We start from the raw sequence: 26,779 nt of genomic DNA on the forward strand, positions 1-26,779 counted from the left end.
TGTACAATTATATACTATGCCAATTTTTCTACTGTGTTGTCTCTTTTTTAAAAATTCCTTTTAGGAGTGCTTGGATGGCTCAGTTGGTTAAGCATCTGTCTCCAGCTCAGGGCCTGATCCCAGGGTTCTGGGATTGAGCCCCACACTGCGTGCCCTGCCCTCTCAGCAGAGAGCCTACTTCTCCCTCTGCTGCTCCCCTTGCCTGTGTTCTCTGTCTCTCTCTCTGTCAAAGAAATAAATAAAGCCTTTAAGAAGTATGTAAAGATTTATTTATTTATTTTGAGAGAGAGAGAAAGAGCACGCTGGTGTAGAGGTAGAGTAGAGGGAGAGGGACAGAATTCCAAGCAGAGCCCCCCTCTGAGCACAGAGCCCAAGGCAGGGCTTGACCCCATGACCCCTGAGACCAAGCATGAGGAGCCAAAATCAAGAGTAGGGCGCCTAACCAATGGAGCCACTCAGGCGCCCCTGTCTTTTTTTTTTTTTTTAATTGATTACAGGTCTCTATGTAATTCGAACACTCTTCTTTCTTGATTATATACTTTGCAAATATTTTCTCCAGGTCTGTGGCTTGTATTTTTTTTTTTAAGATTTTATTTTTATTTATTTGACAGAGAGACATGCAGTAAGAGAGAGGAAAAAGCTGGGGTAGTGGGAGAGGGAGAAGCAGGATCCCTGCTGAGCAAGGAGCCCAATGTGGGGCTCAATTCCAGGACCCTGAGAACAGGACCTGAGCCTAAGGCAGACGCTTAACCGACTGAGCCACCCAGTCGCCCCTCTGGCTTGTATTTTAATTTTATTTCGTGATAATCTTTTCATTGTGGTATAAGAAATATTATTAATCTTTTCCCTTAAGGTTTTTAATGTCCTTTTCTTTTTGTCTTATCTAAGAAACCTTCCCTAGTCTGGTATCCTCAGAAAGTTTTTTTTTTTTTTAAAGATTTTTTTTATTTATTTGCCAGAGATAGAGAGAGAGAGTACACACAAGCAGGCAGAGAGGCAGGCAGAGGCAGCGACGAGAGAAGCAGGCTCCCCGCCGAGCAAGGAGCCTGATGCGGACTCGATCCCAGGACCTTGGAATCATGACCTGAGCCGAAGGCAGCGGCTTAACCGACTGAGCCACCCAGGCGTCCCATCCTCAGAAAGTTTTAAAGCTTGCTTTAGGTCATTAAGCCACGTAAAACTATGATGTATATTGTAAGTAGCATCAATTAATTTTTTCCATATGGATTTTTAATGGTACTAACATTGGTTATTGAATAGTCTGTACTTTCATCTCTAATTTGTGTGTTTGGGTCTGTTTGAGGTTGTTGTTGTTGTTGTTGTTTTCCATTGTTCTGTTGACTTATTTCTGTACTCATAGAGAACATGCATTTTTCTTTCTCTTTGAATTCATTAAATAGCCCCTCGGATTATCACCATGCCTGCCATAGTTTCCATGAGATAAGCAATCGTCTGTGACATCGATTTGGCCCCCGATACTGAATCAGCGGGCTGGTCTTTAGTGCAGTCTACCAAACAATGCCAGTTCTCTGCCTTCTGGAGAACGGTGTGATTGTGTTTCCTACTCTCTTTGTATTTAGGCACAAACATAAGACTTATTTGCAATGGTTTCATTCTTGTATAGAAACTTTAACTAGAAGCTGCAGGAACCAGCCTGTGGTTGGCCACATATTTCACGTTTGCTTCCACATTTGCTGATGGAAATGCCCTGGTAGAGCTAGAGACAGACCTAGAAGGGCACCTGGGTGGCTCAGTGAGGGGGGAGTGGAGAGACAGACCTAGAGCAGAGCCCACGTGACCTTCCAAGGACATGCAGCTAAGGGAAAAACAGATCTCTGTTGTCTTAAACCAGGGAGATTTTTAACATTGTGCATATATATAACCTGGCATATCCTAACTGATATAGTTAATATTGTGTATTTCCAACTTGATGATTGGCAAAATGGTAAACAAACACCTTGCCTTTGTTAGAGGGTAATGATTATGTTTTAGTGCCTCTCTTTCTACTTCCTTCCCCTCTTTCTTCCGATTGTATCCCCCTCAGTAGACTCATACCCCCCAATATCCATGACCCATCAAGCCAGTCCATGACCTGTCACACCAACTGGAGCCAGTTTTTGGTGGCCTGAATTTCCTCCCCTCAGCCTGCAGCTCCTCACATGGCCTATATGTCTCCCCCCAAGCCTTATATGTTTCCCCTCTTTGAGTGTCTGCATTTTTAAAGATGATACCTGGAAAGATAAAATGTTTTACCTAAAATCTTAAATGAGAAAGATCAACTTTGTGACTCTAGAGTGAGGCGTCATGAAGTTTTCTCAACTTCTCAACTTTCTCAACTTCCTCATATGATCACATTAGTGTCTACAGACTTTATCTACATCTTAGACTGGCTCCAATGTTAAGGTCCATAATTCTTGGGTGCCTGGGTGGCTCAGTCAGTGAAGCACCCAACTCTTGATTTCAGCTCAGATCATGATCTCAGGTTCCTGGGATTGAGCCTCGCATCAGCAGAGGGCTCCATGCTCAGCAGAGAGCCTGCTTCTCCCTCTACCTGCCACTCCCCTTGCTTGTGTTCTCTTTCTGTCAAATAAATAAATAAAATCTCAAAAATAAAATAAAATCCGTAATTCTTTGTCGGGATTAAACACATTCACAAATATGTGTTCAATATTTATTTATTTTGAGAGAGAGAAAAAGATACTTCCCAAGTGGAGACATCTTTTCACATCATCTCTCCACCAAGGGCAATTTCCTTTATATTTGAGAAGTTCCTCCTAAGCATGCAAAGATCATCTCATATTATGGTGCCATTGGGCAGTAACGGATGGAGTGGGGTGGTGGTGGTGGGGGGGAATTAATGCCCAGAGAACTACATTTTTAATTGTTCACACTTTAATGTGAAATGTGGGACTCCTTTGATTGGAGTGTTTGCCTCCTAGCACCTAGAAGGTGTTAGGTGAGGCGGTGAAAGTTTGATGGTGATGGTGAATAATTATAGAGCTTGGAACCCAGCAGGCTAATGTGGTGGGCCCACCCCGGAGGCTTTGAACTTGACAGAAGGAGGGCACATTACCTCTCAGACAGAACAGAACTCAGATGTGAGAAGGGAGGTAGTATCAGGCATCAGCCAAATCCCTATTCTGTAATTTTTAAAAGACTCCTGGTAAGGATTACAGACATCCAGAAAAATCATCTCAAGTATCAAAAGGTGCCATTTATACCTGGTATAGTTTCAGTAAAGAATAGCAAACATTTCTGATGTTAGAATACTTTCTTGCCAGACTTCCTGCTCCTTAAAAAATGACTGTTGATTGGTTAATTAAAGTTTACATCTGTCTCTTTTTTAGGTGGTTTTTTGGAGCAATCAAGAGAACAGATGCAGAAAAACAACTATTATATTCAGAAAATCAGACTGGTGCCTTTCTAATCAGAGAGAGTGAAAGCCAGAAAGGAGATTTCGCCCTTTCAGGTATGGGCCATTGTTCTGTGTGATTTAAGTGTGGGTTGGAGAGTCTGTAGTAATGAATCTGCTGTGTGAGCATGGACAGGTTAATTTGAAATTTGCCTTATTTCTTATGTTCATAATAAGTGCCAAATGAAATCTGAACTGCCCAAGAGTAATGCAGAAATTAGCAAGCAGTTTCTGTCTGCGGATAGGACTCTCTGTAAGCAAATACATGCGCTCTGGATATGAAATGACAATCATATAGATCCGGCTGCATTTCTCACTTTTGCATCATCTAGGGGTCTGTCCTTCTAGGGAAATGATAAGCCCAAAGCGAAAACTACGCTCTTGTCAAAAATTGATCTTTCCCCAATACAGTTTGACTTTGTGTTTCATTTGTCTTTGCCCAGTGAAAGAATTGAAATGCTGGATGCAGTTGCATTTAGTTAACTCCATGACGTGTACAGTTTAGCCAAATGTAGTTTTCTAATTAAGAGTAAAATACATGTTTACTTTACATTTTCTTAGGAAGGAAGAAAGACCTGGGAATGGCCTTTAATAGTTACAGGTGCTTACATGCATGTCTCTGCCTTCAAGAATCTATGTTTCTTGGGGCACGTGGGTGGCTCAGTCGGTTAAAAGTCTGACTCTTGGATTTGGCTCAAGTCTTGATTTTGGGGTTCATGAGATGGAGCCCCTGAACCCCCTTCCTGGGTCAGACTCCATACTCCGCGGGGAGTCTGCTTGGGATTCTCTCTCTCTCTCCCTCTGCCCCTCCTCCTGCTCATGCTCTCTCTCTAAAATAAATGAATAAATGTTTGAAGAATTTGTTTCTTGGTGTATGTTGCAAGGCTACAGAACGTCCTTTCTTAAAGACCAACCAGACCATCTGTCATGTGACACTTTTTCTCTCCTTGCTCTGCTCTGACTTCTGTTTTGCCTGGGCCCATCTTGTGCTATGATCCTCTTTAAAGTGTGCACTATGTCTAGATATAAACCTTTTGGGGGAAAGGATTTTGCCTTTCTTTATTCTTATTGCCCTGCAGTAAATGTTTATTGAACACAATGCCTACGTACCTTTATTGTGTCCGCCTAGCTCACTGAGCTGAGGTCAGGCCAGCCTTCATGGTGCACCAGGGAAGCAAGCCCTGAGCTCAGCATGTCCTAGGAACTTTGATTGGATCTGAACTCAGGCCAGACTGTGTGTGTTTGGGACCCATTTTTCTTACTCACACCAGGCAGTCCCAAATATCGGGGCAGATGGGTAGGAGCTGGAAAGCAGTAAGGGCAGTGGTGTTGAAGCACCTTTTTTCAGAGGCTCCATCCTTCAGCCCCTGCCTCTTCCTGCTCCAAGTTCATATGGTGTTCTCAGATTGTTTGGCTTCATGTCTACCCTGCTTAGGGGATGCTGTTCTGATTACCATTTCTGGAATGTACCACTGACCTTTCTAATCTTACTTATGACCAAGGTGATAATGAAACAGTATCATGACTGACAGTGATGCCCCATTAGCCCGTGACTTCATACTAGAGCACACCTATCCACACCTCGGGGACATGCGTGAATATTTTGTTAGATCTAATCACTTTTTTCTGATCATGAAAGTAATATCAGCCTTGTTATATAAATAGAGAAGCTCAAAGAAGAATAAAAAATATCACCTTCTGAAGATACATTTTTCATATCTAAATACCTTTCCTGGCAAGCTTTTTTCTGTACTTCACCTGTAAGTATATTTAAACAAACACACACTTGTACTCAGTAAATAAATGGAGATCATCTTGTAAAGAAAAAAAAATAAATATAGATATGAGTGTGTATATATGCTATCTGTATTTATAAATACATACACACATATTTGTGTGTGCACACACACACACACACACACACAGTGGACCTAGGCCGCATTTTTCTTATTTGTCTCCCAGTGTCCTGTGAACGATTTTGCGTGTCCTTTCATATCCTTCTACATCTTTATGTTTAGAAACCACATAACCTTCCATTGGATGGGAATTGCATCATTTAACCTATTTCATGTTTTATGTATTTTTTAGCTATTTTGCTGTTACAAAGTATGATGCCATGAACATCCTTATAGATAAATATTGGAAGATTTCCATGAGAATGTTATACCACGAGGGAGAAAAAACAAGTCTTTTGGAAATCTCTATGCTTCACGATAAGAGATAGAAGAGAATTGCCAATTTAAATCTATCCGTTTGTTTATTTGGCTTTCCCAATATTTATATGCAAATTTAGGTAATCATTATTTAGCTAAAAGCTAGATTAAATGTTTTGGATTAGCATTAAACATATAGAAGAAGATTTCCATGAGGAAAACAAACTAAAAGTAGAACGACTTGAGTCATATCTTTGAATAATGCCCAGGCTGCAGTGACTATTCTGAACACTTTCTAAGTAGAATATTATGGAACAAAACAGCTTTACAGGCTTAGAACAAAATTACAAGGATATTGGCTTTTATGTGCTGAGAATACTCTAGCGCTTGCTTATGGATTTAGGAAGCTTTGTAGGCCTTGCTTGGAAACCAGGATATCATTATAGATTCTTTTTGAATGAAGTCAAACAATTTAGAGTCTTTCAAACAAATTATCTGATTGCTGTGTATTCACTGGGGGACAAAGTAAATGCGGACCATTATATTCTACTGAAAGGAACATTTTCTTATTAGCCAGAAGGAGGGCTATCCAAGAGAAAAATGGAACGAAAAAGGTCTTCAATATGTCTACATTAAAACAAACACACAAACAACCGACCCCACTGCTGACCGTTGATTACCACTGAGAATCGTCAGATAGACCATGGATTGATTTCTTAGTGCAGTTGTCCCCTTAATCAGCCTGAATTGATGGTCTTCCATTTTGCTGACTGCTCTGCTGCCACAGGAAGGCAAATAATACCCCCCTTCTAGCTCTGTGTTTCCCACACATGTTTTCCTTGGAAGTATTGTCTTTATTCCTTGGGCAGCAACGGCTTACAGCTGTCAGAAGAGCTTCATGACGGAGCGTGATTTATGGACGCTGGGGCGGGCTGGAGAAGCAGCAGCCCAGGGTTGGGGTGGGAGCTAATTGGCTTGTTGTGATCCTTGCATGGCTGTCGGCTCTTATGAGGTCTGAGTAGATCTGGAAAGAGAGTTAGGGCCGTGACACTTCTCATAATGGCATGACACTAATTAGCTGTGAATTACAGCAGCACTTTTGGATATTACATATTATATGTGGTTGCCAGAGAATCTGTCTTCATTAGATGCATGACAGGTAGTTTTAGTAGCCTTACTGTTGTTTGTCACTGATAGTGAATTGTTTTTCTGATGAAAAATATAAAATTTCGATTGCGCCTCAACTTGCTTGGTTATTTTTTTACTTCAGTCGAATTCTTTTTAAGGCAATCATTATTGTTACCACCATTAATATTAAGTTGATGTTTGGAGTTCTATACACATTTATACTATTGTTTAAAATACAGTTTGAAGAAAACACACTTAGAGGGCTAAAACTGAGCTGTAGGTAGGTTTTTCAGAAGAGACTCTGCATTACACATTGTCATTTTACTTTGGGCAACGCTGCATATAGAAGCCTCCGGAATAGTAGAGGGGACTCCAGATTCATCATCCGTGAAACCCTTTTAAGAGCAAGCGACAACAGATTGAAATAGTTGACAAGTGACGGCGTCGCGGACACAAAGCAAAAAAGCCCATCGGCGGGATTCCGGGAGATGCCTTCAGGAGTTGGCATCATTTATTTATACTTTTGCTTATTTCTCCAACCAACATTCAAGTGCTTACCGCGGGCCAGGCCTTGGCTCAGTGAAGGGCAGCAAAGACAACAAGGCACAGTCCCAGGACCCAGTCTTCGGGAAGATTCTAACAGAGCTACCTAGTGAGAGCGGTGGGGACAGGGACCCATCTCTAACGAGGGGGCAAGGAGATTTCACAGAGGAGGAAGCATTTGTGTTCTGGCCCAATTTCTGTTGCCAGGTAGCAGTGTAGGAAGGCAAGGGCACAGGGTTTTATGTCTGTGGGGTGTGTGTGTGTGTGTGTGTGTGTGTGTGTGTAGTGGGGATGGAGAAGAGGAGAGGAGAGGAGGAATGGTAGAAAATGAGCCTGGAAAAGAAAGTTGGAGCTACACCATTCAGGGCCTTGTATACCATGTGAGGGATTTGGACCTTGTTCTACAGGGGAAGGTTTAGGCAGAAAGTGACCTGGTCTGACCTTCGAGAGCATGTGGAAAAGGGACAAGGTTTACAGATGATAGTCTTCAGAGGAGTGACAGGGCAAACAATAGTGGCATCTCTCATCCCTGTTTGAAATCCTAGGTGTGTGCAAGGCGTCAGAGTTCCTCATCATCCCACACCGGGGGGCAACGGGACCCAAGCTCAGGGCATTCCAACTGAGGCTGTGCTCTGGCACAGGCATGCCCAGAAGCCACACGGCCTGTCTATTGCTGCGCTTTCCTTATGGGGCAAGTATGGGAATCACCTGAGGACCCACGACAGCGGTCTTTGCCTTGGTGTTGAGGAGTCTGGCTTTTTTATCAGCTATTTGCCAGGTTATTTGGAAATCTCAGCACCTATGGGCTTTGGGCACAGTGGGAAACTGCAGCTCCTTTTTTCATCCAAGGAAACCGTGGGATCTCTTGAAAGTGGAGATCATCCTTCTGATCGAGGGTGACAGTGAAACAGACCCAGTGGGTCCCTCCCACACGATCAAGAATAAGCTCGTAGGGCTCTTCTCTAGAGAATCCTGCTTATCTCCACAGATGACAGCCTGAAGCAGAGCAGAGGTATGGCAAATAGAGAGTAGGAAAGAGAGGTGAGAAATATTAAGAAGGTGGAACTGACAGGAGTGTGTGGCTGATCAGAATTAGGTACCATCGGACGTAGAATCCAGGCTGACTCTTGGGTCTCTGACTTGAGTGAGGGGGGTTAGTATCAAGATAAGATACGTAGGAGATGGCTTACAGAGAGAGAGGAGAAAAGACCAAGGCAAGAACGCTTTGAGATGTTTGAGGCAATAGACATATGGCAGACATACAAGTAGCCATTATCTCATTTCTGACTTGTTTCTGTTGAATTTGAGCAGAGTACTTACTGTGACAAATTTCCATTACAGGGAACATATCTGTCTCATGGAATATGCACAACTTGCACGATACTTTATGAGGTCCCTTCTTAAGAATATAAGATAACAGACCTGTACCCCCCAAACAAGTAATACATTATGTCAATTTATTTATTTATTTATTTTTTTTTTTTTAAAAGATTTTATTTATTTATTTGACAGAGAGAGATCACAAGTAGGCAGAGAGGCAGGCAGAGAGAGAGAGAGGAGGAAGCAGGCTCTCTGCTCAGCAGAGAGCCCGATGTGGGACTCGATCCCAGGACCCTGAGATCATGACCTGAGCCGAAGGCAGCAGCTTAACCCACTGAGCCACCCAGGCGCCCCATATTATGTCAATTTAAAAAAAGAACATAAGTTAAGCCTCCATAGCGACATATTTTAATTTTTAAGTAAATATACTGATATAATTGGAACCAAATCAATGTTTTTGCCCTTCAGAGTAATAGATTGACCTTGACTAAAGTATTGCACAAAAGGTAGACGTGTCTTATAGAAGGGATATCACTTTTGTTAGATGCCCTTAGCCAGGGCGACTGTGTGTTTGCGCATTGAGAGTAGCGTTGACGCTGGAAAGTGGCCGGAGTTATCTGTTGCTACTTTCTGAATAACATGGACCGTTAGCCTGAGTGATACTGTGGGTGCAAAGTGATACAACTTTGTAAATATTTCTGCATGTCTTATAAATTAATTTTGAGGGTAACTCAAAGGCTAATAATGAGTCGGTAACTCAAAAGCAGCTTCGCCAGGGAAAGATGCTCACCCTTTTGTGTTGACCTTGTGTCTGCCCTTCACACTGAACTTTCATATTCCAAGATGCATTTGTGTTTATGAACACCTCTTTCACTGTAGGTAGACATGTGCTTTTCAAGCCAGATGGTAAACCCCTTGAGCAGAAGACACACACGTTTTTTTGCTTCTGTTACGTTCTTCCTATCTCCACAGTTGCTGTATCATTTGCAAAGCCAGCAGAGGCTCAAACACTCCCCTCTTTACCCTATAGCCCACTAGGAGCAGAGATAAGCAAGGCCATTGTCGCTTTCTTCCACCTCTGAAGGCTGGACCATGCACGATCACAAATTATCCTATTTGCTCTGCTTCAGGCTTATTTTCGACAGACTATTTCTCACCTTGACAGGTTAGTTGTTTCCAGGTAATAAGACTTTTGTAGACAGAGACAAAATTGGAAAAGGATAACACTTGTAGTGTGGCCTCTGTCTCTGCCTGGCCCAGGGTTCAGACCCAAACTCACTTCCACTGATGGAAGAGCTGTTATTACGCCCAGACATCTTGAGATCTGCTGGCTCTGCTCATCTGTTGCTGGCCCAGTGGCAAGAGGGCGTGTGTTTCATACCGGTCCCCTGAGCCATCCATTCATTCTTCATTTAAAATTAATGTGGACATAGTGGCCACAAGAGTGCGTCAACAGCCCTTTTACTATTAGCCATGAATGTAAATACAATTATATATCCCAAGTAGGAGTCAGGATTAAAGGTTGGAAAAAATTGCTCCTTGAATTTATTATGCAATGAAACTTCTATGGATTCTGGGAGCATTTTGATATTGGTTAAAGATGTTTTGCTTTTCAAAAAGTGCACATGCTGCAGAAAGAAATTTTTATGTTAATAATTTCAGTATCTCATATAAAATGTATTAAATTTTAAACATGTTGGTGCCATCTTAGAAAATGCCTTTTAATTAAAGTCATAATTTAGTTGTATTCAGCTTAATTGCAAATATCATTGCCTATAATAGCAAGTGGCTTTTTTTGGTGAGTTATGGCATTTCTTAACATTTCCTTTTCTTAACATTACTACTGATAAATTATATTTCAAATGTTTTAAATACTCTATAAAGTTAAATTAACATTTTATTATCTAGTATATATATTTGTGTTTATGTCTGTACGTATACGTACACACAGAGATGCACAGGCAGAGAACCTTTTCTCTAGGGCCCTGGCTCATGGAGAAATCTTCTGTCTTATTGAAAATCTATGACTAACATTTCTAGAAGCCACAGTATTCTTTAGGGCGCTTGCATTCTATTTTTTTTTCTTCTTCTTTCCACTTGTCTCTGAACACCACATACTAATTCATCTAAATTTTAGATTCTGGTTTTGCTTACCTTAGTTCATTTATTTAAAAAGAAAAAAGACCTTTCTGTGTGACTATTTTGAGCTATATAGAGGAAAACACAAAAATAATGCATATTATTACTGCTTTTTGAATGTAATGTTATAATAATGAATTCCAGATATTAAATAAATCAGTGGGAAGTTGCTAAGTCATGTGGAGGTTGGCGAAATTGCTACCTTTTTGTAATTCAAGGTGTATGACATTCTGTTATTTTTTCCATTTTAATAGTTGCCAAATTAAACGGATTCTTTATTTACATTTTGTCCCATTTTATACTTCTAGGTGGACATAGTAGCTAGCTACGAATGATTTGAGTTAGCATCCTCTTGTTTTCTATTTAAGAGTATATGTAAGAGGGCACCTGGATGGCTCAGTTGGTTAAGCAGCTGACTTTGGCTCAGGTCATGACCTCAGGGTCCTGGAATGGACCCCTGCTTTGTGCTCCCTGCTCAGCAGGGAGACCGCTTCTCCCTCTCCCTCCGCCCCTCCCCAACTCGTGCTTGTACACTCCCTCTGTCTCTGTCTCTCAAATAAATAAATCTTTAAAAAAAAAAAAAAACAAAGCAACATACATACGAGATACAGCTCAGAGCAGCTCTGTAAACTGAGCCTGACTTGTTAGACTCTGGATGGATACTCTCCTGCCTTCAGTGTGAATGTCGCTGAATGCTGAAATGTCTTGAAGTGGCTAGAGCAGATTCCGACTTTCACAGCAGGTCAGGGCTCCACAAAGGAGTGGGGAGGCTCTGACCTGTGCTCAGGGTGTATTTCTGTCTTCGAGAGGCAGGACATGCGGCGACCAGGAAACCAAGCAGCCGCTGCTCTCCTGAGTGGAATGACTTACTGGTTTGGGTCTTCCCTTGGCATCCACTGGTTGCCCCCACCTTTTCTGCATCCATAGGGGACAGCCACTTGCCACACAGTAAATGTTATAAAGATGGAAATTGACAGGCAATGACAATGTGTTGCAAATTGGGTGAATTTGACCTTACAGAAAGAAAGAAATGAGAACTCTTCTCTCTTGTGATGGTGTATGTCACCCATTCTTCTGGTTAAACAGAGTACCATTTGTTTCGCACAGTTCTGGAGTCTGGGAAGTCTAAGATCAAGGTGCCGGCAGATTGAATATCTGATGAGGGGTGTTCCTGGTTTGTAGCCGGCTGCCTTCTCGCTGTATCCTCGCATGGCAGAAGAGAGAGATGGCATGTGAGCTCTGGTCTCGTCCCCTCCTTCTGAAGGCCCTGTCCCTTCATGGCGATTCCACCTTCACGGCCTCATTTATATTTAAGCACCTCCCCAAACCTACTTCCTAATACCATCATACTGGGGATTAGGGCTTCAGCAGGTGAATTCAAGGGGCAGACAAGCATCCATCAAGGACTGCATTCTGTTCCTTACAGTCAGCAGGTATACTGGGGGTACAGAGGATCCACCTTTCTTCCAGCAAAGCCACAAGGGCTAAACAACTACTGAACACTGGCAATCTGCTCTGAGGCTTGGTGCATTAGCAGCCCTGACGTGTGTGCCCTGAGAAGAAAACATACACACCTTCAACTGGATGGAGAGGAGGACCAGTGCTCACTTTTTTTTTTTTTTTTTGAAATGCCAAGTTTCTTTTCATTGCGTATAATGGGGGGGGGGGTGGGGATTAGAAGTAATGAGAGTCTGTATACCCAGTAACAAATTTTCCCAACTTCTATTCCAGCAGGTGAGGTCTTTGATAAGCCGAAAGTGGCCCATAGAACAGGCTTAGGGGTTAAAATGCATTTGAAGAGCACCTCATATTACATTGTCTGTGCCCTGACTCGACAAAGCACATTCAAGTCTTAGAAGCCCTATAGCAAAGAAGCCTAACTTTTCAACCCAGAGTTTCCCAAACCACTTGATTATAGAGAACCATTTCTTTTTCTGTAAAATGTGGTTTGGGAAAAAATAATAGTATAAGAGATGACAAATGACAATCTGAAGATGTAGAGAAAAGTCATCTTTTGGAGACATATTCACTAAAAGGAACAGAAGACAATTCTTGAAAGCATTTGATTTGCAATTATAAAAGTCAAGAAAATACGAATTCCAAGAAATTAGGCATCAGAAGCAGCACAAACAGGCAAAAGATGGAGATACCAAACAGCAAAACTGTCACTTTCAGGATGTAAAGGGATACTTGAGATGCTCTCAGAGACAGAAAAAAACACGTGAAAATTTGTGAGGGAAAATAATGCACAAACAGGAGACTTTTCTTGAAATTTATAAGAATAATTAAATGCAAGCAACAGTTAAATATGCAGTAGAAGAAAACTTTCCTGAATTAAAGAAAAAAAAATCTGTACTTATCAATTAAAAGAACTTACAATGTTGCATGTAAAAGATCCTTAACTAGTGTATCTGTTCAAAATAATTTAGTATCAGTGTAAACCAAGAATTCTGTGAGCATCTAGGAAAAAAATAATTTCAAAGGAATGAAGATCAAGTTGGTTTCAGAATTCTTTTCCACACCATTCTTTTCCCACACCAAAACTCAATATAAACATTTAAAACAAACAAAAAAAATTTACCACTGATCAAGGACAAATAAATAAAGACCCACAATATGAAGTCTTCCCCCTAATCTTGTTGATGAAGTTAAAAAGGTAACTGTGTACCTTCACTCTAATCCACCCGTTGTAATACTTTGTGACATTTACTTTCTTGCCATCATTCATATATTGATATAGGTCTCTTTATATAGACATTTATATAGAAGTTGCAGATATCATGTTATTTCACCTTTAAATCCTTGAGTATTAGGATGCATGTCCTAGGAATAAGGACACACTTTTATATTACCACAATACCATTATTAAACTCAAAAACTTTCACACTGATAGAACAATATTATCTATTACAGAGTATGTACTTAAATCTCTCCTAGTGCCCTTTGTTTATTTATTTGTGTTTTGATGCAATAAATGATCATACATTGTATTTGGTTATTGTATCTCATTAGTCTCTTTTATCTTGAAGAGTCAAAGCCTTTGATAACTCTCCTTTGCATACCCCATAAATTTTTATCTACCTTGACATTTCAGCCCTTCATAGAACTGCTCAAAGCCAACTCCCAGCCTAATCTTTCCTAGTCTCTGTAGTCAAACAGTGCTTCCTGCAAGGTGAATACCAGCTATTACAATGACCATTCCTTGCACTCCCCCCCTTCCTATTGTTTTTTTTTTTTTAACTTTCTGAAATGAGCAAGGTACTTTAAGACTTAGCAGTGTGTTGCATGTAGAAAATCTTCTTGATAAATGTTTGTTTACTAAAGGTGGAATCATTTTAATAGTTTGCTACTAATTTTTTTTTTTTTTGCCTTGCTTTCTTCTTCTTTTAAAAAAAGATTTATTTATTTGTTCGAGAAAGAGAGTGAAAGAGAAAGAGCCTGGGGTGGGGGGCATGGAGCAAAGGGAGAGGAAGAAAGAAGATTCCCTGCTAAGAATCTTTATCCTAGGACCCTGAGATCATGACCTGAGCCAAAATTAAGAGTTGGACACTCAACCTACTGAGCTATTCAGATGCCCTTCGCTTTTCTTTATATAGAAAAGCAATTTTAAAAAATATTGCTTTTTTACCAGGGGAGCACCTGGGTGGCTCAGTGGGTTAAGCCTCTGCCTTAGGCTTAGGTCATGGTCTCAGGGTCCTGGGATTGAGCCTGGGCTCTCTGCTCAGCAGGGAGCCTGCTCCCCACCCCCCGCCTGCCCCCCCCCCGCCGCCCCCACTCTCTGACTGCTGCTCTGCCTACTTGTGATCTCTGTCTGTCAAATAAATAAATAAAATCTTTAAAGAAAATATTGGGAGGAATATTTATTTTGAACTATTTTAAATCATTTATTCATTGATTCATTCATTAACCCATTCATCATGAACCTTTCTTTTGTGTATGTTGTGTGGCATAACTGTATAAACAAACAGCTCAGACTATAACAAGCATTTGATTATTATGCATATAAAGCACTTATATGCAAATTGCATTTAGAACCCAGAGAAGAGAACAATTATTTCCTGGACTAAGAAGGGAGGGCATTACGGGGAATCAGACAACAGTCAACACTACCTAATAGTGAGTAGAAGTAAATGGAAAATAGTGCACACAAAATTAGTTTTTTTGTTCAGATAATGGCCATTATTCAGAATCTTTCTTACTTTGAAGAAAATCAAATGATGCCTTAGATGAAAATGGGAATTATTTTGAACACTTTGACAAAGTAGAGATCTGTAAATAATTCATTCATTACTACCGTATGCTTAGGTAACTATCAAGGTAATAAACTGTATTTATTATAAATGTGATCATGATCAATTCAACATGAGTTTTATTTTTGAATAGCAAGACAATGCCAGAACTGAGATTTGAACCCGGGTCTCTTTGGATCTTGGGCCCAAATAACATATAAACTTAATGATCACAAACTGAGGTAAAGGGAAAAGAATAAAAGAAAAGCTGAGCAGTGAAAGACAGCAGGAGGCAGAGAGAAGAACATTTGAGAAGGCATGATGTTGAGTTTTGGATTGAATAGGAAATTAATCCTGGCTCTGGAAATGAGTCAGTGACCCACAGGCCTTCTAATTCTTCCTCTTTTCCACTGGTCTTGAGCATTCTCGTCCAGTGTATACTTCAGGGAATAACTAAATGATTGCATTTCAAGGCTGCCTGATTCTTATATTAAGCATCTAATCAATTTCTTTTAGTTATTCCAAAGTGGTAAAAAAAAATTTTTTTTTTTGAAAGAATCCTGTAGAAGCGAAATCAGCATATTTCATATGGTGTTTATACAGAGACACTGTCTATAGTGCTGAATGCTTTATGTCTCTCTTCCTTTTAAAACCAAAACACTATGCTGTCGTCTATTTTCTGCTTGCATTCTTTACAACCATGGGCCATTGGAGGGCTTTCAATCAGACCCTTGCTTTGGGGATTTGCTCCCTCTTGTGGCACGTCATGAGATAACGTCCCATTACAGAAAGAGTACGAGATATTTTTGTTTTTGTTTTTAGGTTTTGTGACCCATTAATCTATAGGAAGGAGAAGAATATCTGATTCCAGTTCAAAACAAGTTTACAATTTTTAAATATATTCAGCAGCCTGTGCTATAAATGGAAACACATCTGACTGGCAGTAATCTTACTTTAATCATGTCAAAAAATTGACCAAGGTTTATATTTTCTTAATGATTCAGATACCTAGTTACTATGGGGTGATAGTTACCCAAAATGTGTTCATGATGTAATAAGTGAATGAAATAAGTACAATCCAATTTAATAAATTAGCAGCTCTAATTTTAAACTATGTATTTAAAATGAAATATGCATATTAGCTACTTTATAACTATCAGCATCGCATCAATCACAAAGTGATTTCTAATGCATTTTAGAAACGTGCTTTGCATTAAGTTGTTAGAAACTTTGGCACAGAAGCTACAATCTGAGAAAGTGTTCTGTTGTCTTAAAAGCCTATGTGTGGCAGGTACTAAATTTATTTTCCTACTTGTGTTAGCAGGACAGGAACTTTCTTTAAATTCCTTCTCTCTACAGAGTTAGCTCCTTATCACCTTCAGATGTTTAAAAAATGTTTTGCTCGGAGTAAAACATGGAGGAGGCAAAAGTATAAAAGGAGATAAACAAGTTATATTCATATTTTTATATAATTTTAGTAAGCATCATTTTCTGTTTATCTATTATGTGTATAATCCTGAACAAAATGATAACCGAGGCCTTCAGGAACTTGTGATTCATTCATTCCTTCATTCATTTAATCAATCCTTATATAATGCCCACTATGTGCAGTTAGTTTTCAGAGGGCTGAGCTACAATGGCCAACAGTCTCTGCTCTCATGAACTGTACACTCTAGACAGTGGGAGACAAGTGCCGACTAAATATAAAAGACACGCTCATATAGAAAAGATATTTATATATTTGCTGTGTTACTCTGGTTTCTACAAGAGTAAGCAAATCATTAAAATCAAGGAAAACACTTTGTTTTACTATACATAATAATGATGGGTTGAAGCAAAAATGAGAATCGCTTTTTTACATTGGCAATTGGAAAGAAATCTGGAAGCAGAATTTTATGCTGAGAATATGTAGGCTGGAAAGATGAGGTCAATCAGAGCTTCAGTTGGATTCTCCCATTCAAGGTTTTACAATTTGTGATTATGAGCTCCGGAGCCTGGTTGTTTGGGTTTGGATTCTTCCTTTTATACGGGGTGGTTTTTGGCAAATCACTCAGCTTTCCTGTGCCTCAGTTCCCTCTTTAGCAAAATGAGGATTGAAAATAGTATCTACCAGGGCACTTGGGTGGCTCAGTCAGTTAAGCGTCGGCCTTTGGCTCAGGCCATGATCTTGGAGTCCTGCGATCCAGCCCCAAATCTGGCTCCCTGCTCAGTGGGCAGTGGGGGAGTGGGGAGTCTGCTTCCTGTGCCACCCCCCAGTCCCATGGCTCATGTTCCCTCTCTCTTAAATAAATAAATAAAATCTTTAAAAAATATATATAGTATTTACCTCTTGGTGCTGTTCTTTGGATTAGATGAGCTAATATAGTACAAGAAAGGTACTTAGGACATTGCCTGGCACAGAGCAAGCAATATATTTGCCATTGTCATTAGCAGTCAAGCCTGAGCAATAATGAGCTCTCAGACTATTTGACCCATCCTGGCAGCTTGCTGTCAAGACATAACAAAGGGACCGTGAAACTATGTTAATTGCTGCGTAGGATGGACCTAAGAAGATAGTGGTTTTGTTCTTTTCTATTTGAAATTTGTGATGTAGTTTCAGCATTTTTTTTTTTTTTTTTAGTTTTGGTAATTTAGGTTGTAAAAAATAAGGATTAGGTACAATAATGGAGCTATCAGGAGTGGGAGGGATGCCCAGCAAATGGGGTGGAATCTCAAGTATCAAGCATGTTTATCATCATATATAAATATGTATAACCCACCACGTTTTCCTGAGTGGGCCTTTGTCACAACGCCGAATGCCCAGGATTTTCATGTTTTTCCCTCCAGAAAGTAGAAATTAAAATTTTTCTCCACCACATTCAAACGTTGCAATGACTATATTTATAACTGTAAAACTTCCTGCTAGAACAGTAGAATTAGAGAATTTGAACAGAAAAGGACCTTCAGATCATCTAGTCATAACACTCATCTTATAATGGAAGGATTTGAAGGTCAGAGAGTGTAAGTTACTTGGCCAACGTAACACAAGTTGGTGTGAGCAAGGTGTAACCACCTTCAAAATGGGATCTTTTGACATCTTTTAAATATTACTGAGAAATCATGCCACTTTCTTTAAAATGCCCTCTGTTAGCTAGTTTGTGCCACTGGTGCCCCTAAAATTCAGTGGTTTGCTCATTTGCATGAGCACTGTTAGTTGTTTGTGCTTGGCGAGGCTCTGTCCGTGGTACCAGCCTTGGGTTCAGGTCCACGCAGCTTTCATGCTGGGACTCCGGGCAGGGGAGCAGCAGTGGCTGTGTGGGATGCAGCACTCTCAGGGTGCAGAGCAGAAGGTGGGGGCAGAGCAAACTATTCAGATGACTTAAAGCTCCTGTGAGGATGTGCCATATATTGTGTTTGCCCCCACACCAAAGGAATCACACAGCCACATCCTAAGTCAGTGAGATGGGAAAAGATGTTACACCTATTGGAAGCCACATCAAAGGCCAAGAAAGAATATTTCATTGACATGCCTTTTGTAATAAATGCAATTGAAGGCTCAGGATCCAAGAGAAGAGGCACACTGTACATACTGAAGGGGTTCAGGACAGGTCCTGCCCTCCCCCCACCCCCACAATGTGCCACTTTGGCATGTGGATTATTTTGAGCTGAAGGCACTTGAGACCCTGTGGGTTCAAGAGAAATTGTTTTGTCCCTCACTTGAGCACATAGAAGAATCTAAATTGGGGCCTTTCCAGAATACGGGTCATTAACAAAGATACATTTTATCTGGGTGACTCATCTGTATGACAAGGCAAACTAATTATGAAGCATCTGCTCTTTTTATCACTCTGTGAAGTACATTTCTTTCCTCTGAAATCTCAGACCCCTACCCCCTTCTCTTTAGTTCAGAATGACATATATACCTCAGTTAGCTCGGCTGTCTTTGGAATTTCCATGTCTGTGTGAATTCCCCATATGTATGCTTATATTAAATCTGTTTTTCTCCTGTGAATCTATTTTATGTCAATTTGATTCTTAGTCCAGGTGGAAGGACCTTCGACGGTATAGGAATTCCTGATCCCCAACAATATACTGGAGCAACACTTTGGAATAAATTCAATAGCAGGAGTCAATATAGAGTGAGATCTGAAGGACCAAGTGAGCCAGTCTGCTTGCTTAGACCAAGAGGCTTAACAGAGGAGGAGATGCCTGGGCGGGGCCTTGAAAAATGAATCTGTTTCTAATACATGAATAGAATGGCATTCTAATTGGAGTTAGCGGTTTGTACAAATGCACAAAAACAGGAAGCAGCATAGTGATTTGCAAAACTACAGATAAGTGTTTAAACCTTGAAGATAGGGTACAGCAGAGAATTGTCTCGGGGCATCTGAACTTAGGCAACAGGAAACACTTGGAAAGCTTTCAAAAGGAGAATGACAGGTTCAGACTTAGGTTTTAGAAGACTGCTTGGGTGACTGTGGCAGAAGGACAGTGATGATGAAGGCAGGGAATCCAGCATCTGAGCTGACTGCAGTAGTCAAGGAGAGAGGAAGCCAAGTTGACCCCCAGATCTCTAGTTTAACTCTTGGGGTTTCAGGACGGCAGTGCCATTTCACTGAGAGAATATTCCATCTGGAAGGAAACTTGAGGAGTGAGTTTCGATTTGGTACATTGGAGCTGCCTGAGGGATCTAGAAGGCAAGAGTAAGGACAGCATTACAGAGGGAGTCGCCGATGTGCATTATATCATCAGAAGCTGGACGTCTGCAGTAGCTCAAAACACTGGGTGGGGCAGATTATGTGAAGTCCCGGGTCAGAACCAATGTTGAAGGAGCAGATGCAGGTAGAGCAGCCTGAGACACAATGAGAAAGAGAGAGTAGAATCGTGGTAATGGAAGGAGTACAATGTTTCAAGGAGGAAACGTTCAACCTCCGTTTCCCTTTAAAAGATGTCAGTTGCAGAAACAGGCTTTATCTGCGGTGTTACCATCATCTCATGATTCAAGAGTAGCTTCCAGAGCTGTGAGCAGCACTGCCGTTTGGGAGCTGCCTGAAAATACTTAATGTTTGGCAGTCGAGGGAGACAGCTGGAGTAGGGATCGGTTGGTATAAGAGTGTGGGATGCAGAGTTTTATCACCTGCTTTTGAATCATAGCACTAATACTTATCTGCTTTGTATCCAGGGGCAAATTACTTAATCTCTCTATACACTTCAGTTTCTCCTCTGTAATGTGAGGAAAATAATATCCATATCCCACAGGGTTGTTATCAGGATTAAATAAAATATTACATAAAAAAGCGCGGAGCACACTGTGTGCTTGAGGCATCTGCTCAATAATAATGCAATTGCATTTTGTTCTTATGCATAAAGAGCGCTGCCTTTTGCACAGAAGGATGGAGGCGTCAGCCCCCCTTGCACTGGAAAGTGTGCTTTGAACTTTTTCTGGGAGTAGTGACGGCTTATGCTGAGTATTAGCAGTTGTTCACCTGTGTCACCCCTGAGCTCGTGAGTCATCAGGAGGATGGTTGGCCAGCCTTCCCAGTGCAGCCTGTCACTAGGGGATGGGTTGTCTTTATGTGAAAGGTTTACCTGAATGTGACCTGAGCTATGTGAGCACCAAGCCATGACAAAGGAAATGTAACCAGACAGACAGAGCCTCGTGTAACCATCATTAAATCCTTATCTAAAATAAACAGCAGGAACCTATCTTATATATCATGGGTCCTCATTCAATATAAAGAAATTTCCAAGAATGAGAGCTATTACCTTTTGGAAATGTCTATGAATAAAGAGCACATTATCAATAGTTGTCATGAGTATGTAAAAACAGTGAAAAAAAAGTGGAAGAAGACAGTATGCTGTGAAAATAAATTAGCTAATACACAAGAAGGTCCTTTGTATTTTCGCAAGAAGATAAAAATTGATTTCAAGGTATTTTGATTATCATTCATTACATTACACAGTGACTTTCATGGTCACTGTGTTTAATATGTCTGGTAGTTACTGAAAGTGGGTGGGGGCAAGAGGACTTCAGAACCCAAGTTCTCCAGCATGGGGAAAGTTTCCCAAGAGTTGTTTTTTGTTTTTTTTTTTTAAGATTTTATTTATTTGACAGACAGAGACCACAAGTAGGCAAAGAGGCAGACAGAGAGAGAGAGAGAGAGAGAGAGGAGGAGGCAGGCTCCCCGCTGAGCAGAGAGCCCGACTCAGGGCTCGATCCCCAGACTCCGGGCTTGATCCCCAGACTCCGGGATCATGACCGAGCCGAAGGCAGAGGCTTAACCCACTGAGCCACCCAGGTGCCCCTCCCGAGAGTTTTGACAAGGAGGTGCAGAAAGATGCCATTCAGAAAGCGTTGAGATCTAAAACAGTCTCCTGAGGACTTAGTAAATTATTACTTGATTAAAACAAACAAAATCAGGAATCGGGAAATAAGAGGTTGAAAGTTTTGCTGTTCCTACTGTCATTTGCTGACACCCCAGATGACTCGATTTGGCTTTCAGCCCTGCACACAGCCAGCAGTTTGTTTCTGAACTTGGGCCTTTGTTTTTCCCATCAGTAAAGGAGGGATTGGGACTAAAGCACCTTTAAAATTTCTTCTTGTTCACATATCACATTCTCTTTGTTGATAAGCCTAGTAGAATTTGCCAGGACTGTCTAGTCTAATATTGTTCTTTCTGAGGACTCTTTTATAATTTGAAAAGGAACTGCAAACCTCTGGTGGGCAGAAACCCCAGAGAACTAGCCTCTTCCGTCCTTGGCCAGCTCATTCCGTTAGCAATTCCTTCTTATGTTGAGCAGATGCACCTTTCTTTGATTACCGTTTCGTATGTGCATGTGTTTGCTTACTTCTACAAAATGTTTTTAAGTTGGCTTACGGTGCGGAAACAGCGGAAAATACAGCTAAACATAAAAAAGACAAAATCAATGAAAAAGAACAGAGAAATAGATTTTGCTGAGCCTCTAATGGGAGATAATTATCACAGTTTAGAAGTCAGTTCAGCTAAGGATTCCCTGGCAGATAAGGCAAAAAGGAAAGCACGTTGTGCTGCCCACTGGCTTCTGTAGGAGGAGATGCGTTCTGGTTTTAAGCATTAAGTTCGAAGAGAAATGAGTTCGTGGGGGTCTTTATATAAAGAATACCAAGTATCAGATTGGACAGTGTTGAGTTGACTGTGTACACCTTGTCTCACAGAGTCCATTCTTATATGGCTTCTCTAAAAAAACAGGAAGCATTATGTATTTGTTCTTATTTTAAAGTCACGGTACCTTTATTACTGTTGGTTAGGAAAACAGAGGGAGTAAAATACAAATCTGCCAATCTTTTCATGTTGGCAAATGTAATCATCTTTGCCCTTATGCAATTATGGTTTTCACAGGGAACCTCAGCTGGGTTCCCTAAGCGGTAAAAGGCCCCGGGGATATGGGAACCGCCAGATACAGCCTCGTGTTTGCAATTATACTATTCTCTTAATTTTGTGTCCCACTTATTTCCTTAACACATTATGTTTTTTCTTGTTACTACATAATTTTTATGATTATATTTTTAACTCTCAATTTTCAGATTTACTGCAATTTAACAGTCATTTAGCGCTATAAAAACGCTGCAGTGAACATCCTTATACATCTCGCTTTTCCTATTCTGGATGATGAACTGCATTTAGTTTCCCATATAAACGCTTTTATTGAATTTCATGTTGGAAGTGGACCCACGCTAATGGACGTGATAAGAGCCACCTCTTTGCAGTGTGTCTGTGTATTTATATCAAGAATGCTGCTGCTTATATTACTTATTACATTTTCTGTGTTTTCTTTTCTCTCTCTTTCTTTCTTTCTTTCTTTCTTCTTCCTTCCTTTCTCATGTTCTGTGTTTTCTTTATGATGACGCATCTGAGAAATTCCTCTCATTTCAATTCCAGGAATAGTTGTTTTTTTGTTTTGGTTTTGGGTTTTTTTGTTTTGTTTTGTTTTGGTTTTGGTTTTGAGTAGTGTTAATGTTACTATGTTCATTTAATGTTACTGTGTTCTTCAGGGAATCAGGTAACTGGATGTGTTTCCTTCAGGGCTATGAGCTGCCAGAAATGTAGAGTCACATCTTTGGCCTGCTTCTAGCAAACCTGGACCGGACTGTAAAGAACACCTTACATAAAGGATACCAGCCTTGTTCCCAGAGTGTCCTCCTCCATTTTTACCTTCTGTCCTCTTTCCTTTACCTACTTACTCTAATTTCTTTTATTTTGATAATTTGTGCAAGCCTTTGAGTCTTTCTGGAACAAAGCAGGGATAGAGCTAAATAAATGCATGTCAATATTTGGATTACTTCCTTAGGGTAAGTTTTGAAAAGTGGAAGCACTGGCTCTCATGTCACATTAAATCTTAGCCCAGTGAAAAATTTTCTGTAGGAAACTGAGATAATATAATACAAGCGTGTAAATTCTGGGTGATTTATTGCAGATATAATACTAAGTGAGTTGTTAGAGTCCCCAGAGGAATAGAGTCAACTTGTTTCATGGAGACTTTCTCTGCAATATTCAACACAGCAAATGCTGTTTTCATATGAAACTATGGGAGAAACTCCCAGTTATCTAGCAAAATATTCAACATTACAATTATGTACTATTAATTAAAGAGATATTCATTTTCTTTTCTTTTTTTTCTTTTTTTTTTTTTTTAAATTTCAGTGTGTGTGTGTGTCTTAAAGTAGGCTCTCCACCCAACATAGGGCTTGAACTCACAACCCTGAGAACGAGAGTCGGGTGCTCCACCTACTGAGCCAGTTAGGTGCCCTGAGGTAATTCATCTTCTTAAGATAACATAAGTATAAACAGCAAAATTGACATTCTGTTCTGAAAATTTAAGAGTCAGCTTTGATAAGGAGTTGACTGACTTTTAGAAAGAGTTAGACCGTAGGGGTCTTGAGGATAAGACTGACATTTTTCTCAAAAATGTCATAAGTATTTGTACAGTATATAGGTCAGGCTCCTGATTTCTCGCTATATAATACAGGAGCGTCAACTTATGTGTAAACTGATGATGTCATCTTTGACTTAAAAAGGTACCTAGTAATTGGATGTGCCCTCAAGTAGTATTTTCAGTATGTTTTTTTGAGTCAACTAATGAAAACCTTCTCTTAATCGGGCTTCACTTAGCCCACCAGTTTAATAGAATTACTGACCAAGGTCCACAGCACTCTCAAATATGCCTGGCTGGAAGGCAGATGTCCTTGGGGGCCCACTAGCTGAGGTGTACGCAGGAAAGTAGTTCTGTTTGTTCCCTTCGGTTGTATTGTGTGTGTTCTTTCCCCTGAAAAGGAGTTAACAATTCTTCTGCATGATCCTGCCTTAATATTTTAAGAAGGCTGTACTTTATCCTTTCGAAACTATTCATACTGGGATCCTACTCTATCTACTCTAGAACAAAATAGAGTATAAAATGAGTGTGTATCTTGAATTCTGTTTTAATGGGGATACAGTATAATAATTCAATGAAGTGTTACTTACTTGCTGGTGTAGACCCATCTGAGCAGGATTTCTGAGGCAGTGGCGGAGTAATCGCCATTGGGAGGAGTTATCATGGCTATCTTTGTAATAGTTTTGAAAAGTACAAATAAATGGGAATTTACAAGTGCAGGAGCTCTGTCACACTGAATTAATAGCAATTTCCTTATTTAATACATGTGGTGACCACTATGTTGTGTAGCCATTATTGTGCAAAGAGTGGAAAATTTTACTTTGAAAGTGGTTCTCTTTTGTTGACAAAGCTTTTTGATACTACTGATATTCTAATATAGTACTCACACTTGGCACATTTAGATATATCTATCATCCTTTGTGAATAAATGACACTCAAACTATCCCTGGGGGGTTATATAGATAAGATCATTATTCTCATTTTCTAGATAAGGAAACTGAAATGAAATTCCTTGCCTAAGGTCAAAGAACAAATCACTGGCGGAATAAGATTAGGGCCGTGAGTTCTTGATTTTCAGTCCTTTGTTCAATCATCTAAGTGAGAGTGTTTTACTCAGTATGGGAACAGATTATTATCGTCAAGAGGAATAAGGCTGTGCCCAGATGATGCCAGGAGACCAGCTGAAAAATGGAAATCTGCTCAATCAACCATTCGTTTATCTGTAAAGTGCCAAGCTACTCATTTCACTGGTATTTTTCACTGAGCTATTATTAGCTTGCCTTCTTGTCTTGTAGACATAGTCTCCAACTTTACGTTCATATTGTATTCTGAAGCTCATTTCTGGAGGTTCTGTCTTTTAAAAATCTGACTTTGGAATATCTTGTAATTCCTAATGCTTTAATATATACTGAATACTGTATTAGTGATGTGGTAGAGTGGGGACCGGACTCCTGGGAGGCTCACAGCACTACTTCCTGCACAAACACTCCCACCAACAGAGACTATATAAAGTAAGATCTCACCTTTAGGTGAGACTTCTGTATGCGCTATCTACCACTTAGAAAAGCATTTGAGTCTGGCAAATAGGACTGCAGTCCTAAGATTCCATCCCGATCACACAGTTTCCCCCCAGAATTAGTGACTCTGGAAGTGAAGGGGACCAGATAATCGTGTGACCTGTGTCACAGCCCTTACAGAAGTTCATGGGGGAGAAATAGTTGAATTCTTTCAACATTCAGCAAACTTTTATTGTACTCCTCCTACATGCTGACCTACATCTTTGAAATATATCCTAATTCTTAGGCATGTTCTAGTAGATTAATCTGTTGACAGGTGAAACATTTTCCCGTAGGTCAAATAGCATAAATGAGAGTCAAGATATAAACTCAGGATGCCTGGCCTTTTAGCTAAATTCATTCAATCGTGATGCTGCTGAGTTGTGTTCCATTATATTTTATAGTTAGCCGTATGGTTTTTGCTGATGAACTACTAGAATGCTTAATTAGTCTGAACTCAGTCATTCACAATAAGAACAGCACAAACATTATCATTCACTTATTGTCTGTAGAGTTTGGGATAGGTTTGGTCCAATAATAAAGATCACAATGAGCCAGAAAAGGAATAGAAAATTCATTTCTCCCTAGTTCTGAGACGCCCCCCCCCCACAGTTCAATCTTTGTTAGGAATAACAACTTGCAAACATCTGGGCTCACTACTAACAAATTAAAACCACTTTTAAAAAACAACCATATATTTTGGATTTGATTATTCAATATTGATTACTCAATACTGAAAGGGCCTTCATCCTGACTACAATGTATTGAATTTCCCTGATGTAGCTTCTGTGGTCTAATTTGTACATCATATATATATATATATATATATATATATATATATATATATATATGGAGAGATGGATAGATAGTCTTTCAGTCTTATTTAGGTTGAAAACTTGATTTAACCAAATAGAAATATCCATGCTTCCAGTTAGAGATAGAGTAGTTATTTCTGTGTTATGCTGCAGAATTAAAAAAAAAAAAAAAGTATAAATTTGAATGTCCTCTAAAAGTATCTGTATTCTGGGGCTAAGTGTGCTTTCCTCCCTTTAAAAATAAAGTTCCAGGGACGTGTGTCTTGAAATATTTGTATACTTACCTTTTTAATTTGCATCAGGCATTTCAGAAGCTTGGATTTCACTTCAGATTTAAGAGTTGGTGCATCGCCTTCCATTCATCGAGCAGATGTTTATGTTAGTCCTTACTCTGTGCCAAGCTCTGAGTTGATACAGGGTGGGAATGGCAGAGCAGGTGCTATCAGGGAGCTACCTCTATGGAGATAAATAGTTTCAGAGTTAAACTGGGTGATTGGAGAGAGATGGGGGAGGAGCATTCGATAGGGTGGGCGGAGAAGGACGGCTCAGAGGATTTAAACTGAGATGGGAAGGAAGGGACCGGGTTCGAGGAGAA

General features: G+C 40.2%; 1 protein-coding gene across 1 annotated transcript in view; it reads left to right on the plus strand.

Annotated features, from left to right (window-relative positions):
* The window catches only part of FRK (fyn related Src family tyrosine kinase), a 105,841-nt gene that overhangs the window by 52,242 nt on the left and 26,820 nt on the right, over window positions 1-26,779 (plus strand). Inside the window, exon 2 of the mRNA XM_004753545.3 lies at window positions 3,348-3,469. Coding sequence (XP_004753602.1) covers window positions 3,348-3,469 — 122 coding nt within the window. The remainder of the gene's footprint in view (window positions 1-3,347; window positions 3,470-26,779) is intronic.

This window comes from Mustela putorius, unplaced genomic scaffold (assembly GCF_011764305.1).
Source record: "Mustela putorius furo isolate JIRA1106 unplaced genomic scaffold, ASM1176430v1.1 tig00000450_pilon_pilon_pilon, whole genome shotgun sequence".
NCBI classification, from domain to species: Eukaryota; Metazoa; Chordata; class Mammalia; order Carnivora; family Mustelidae; genus Mustela; species Mustela putorius.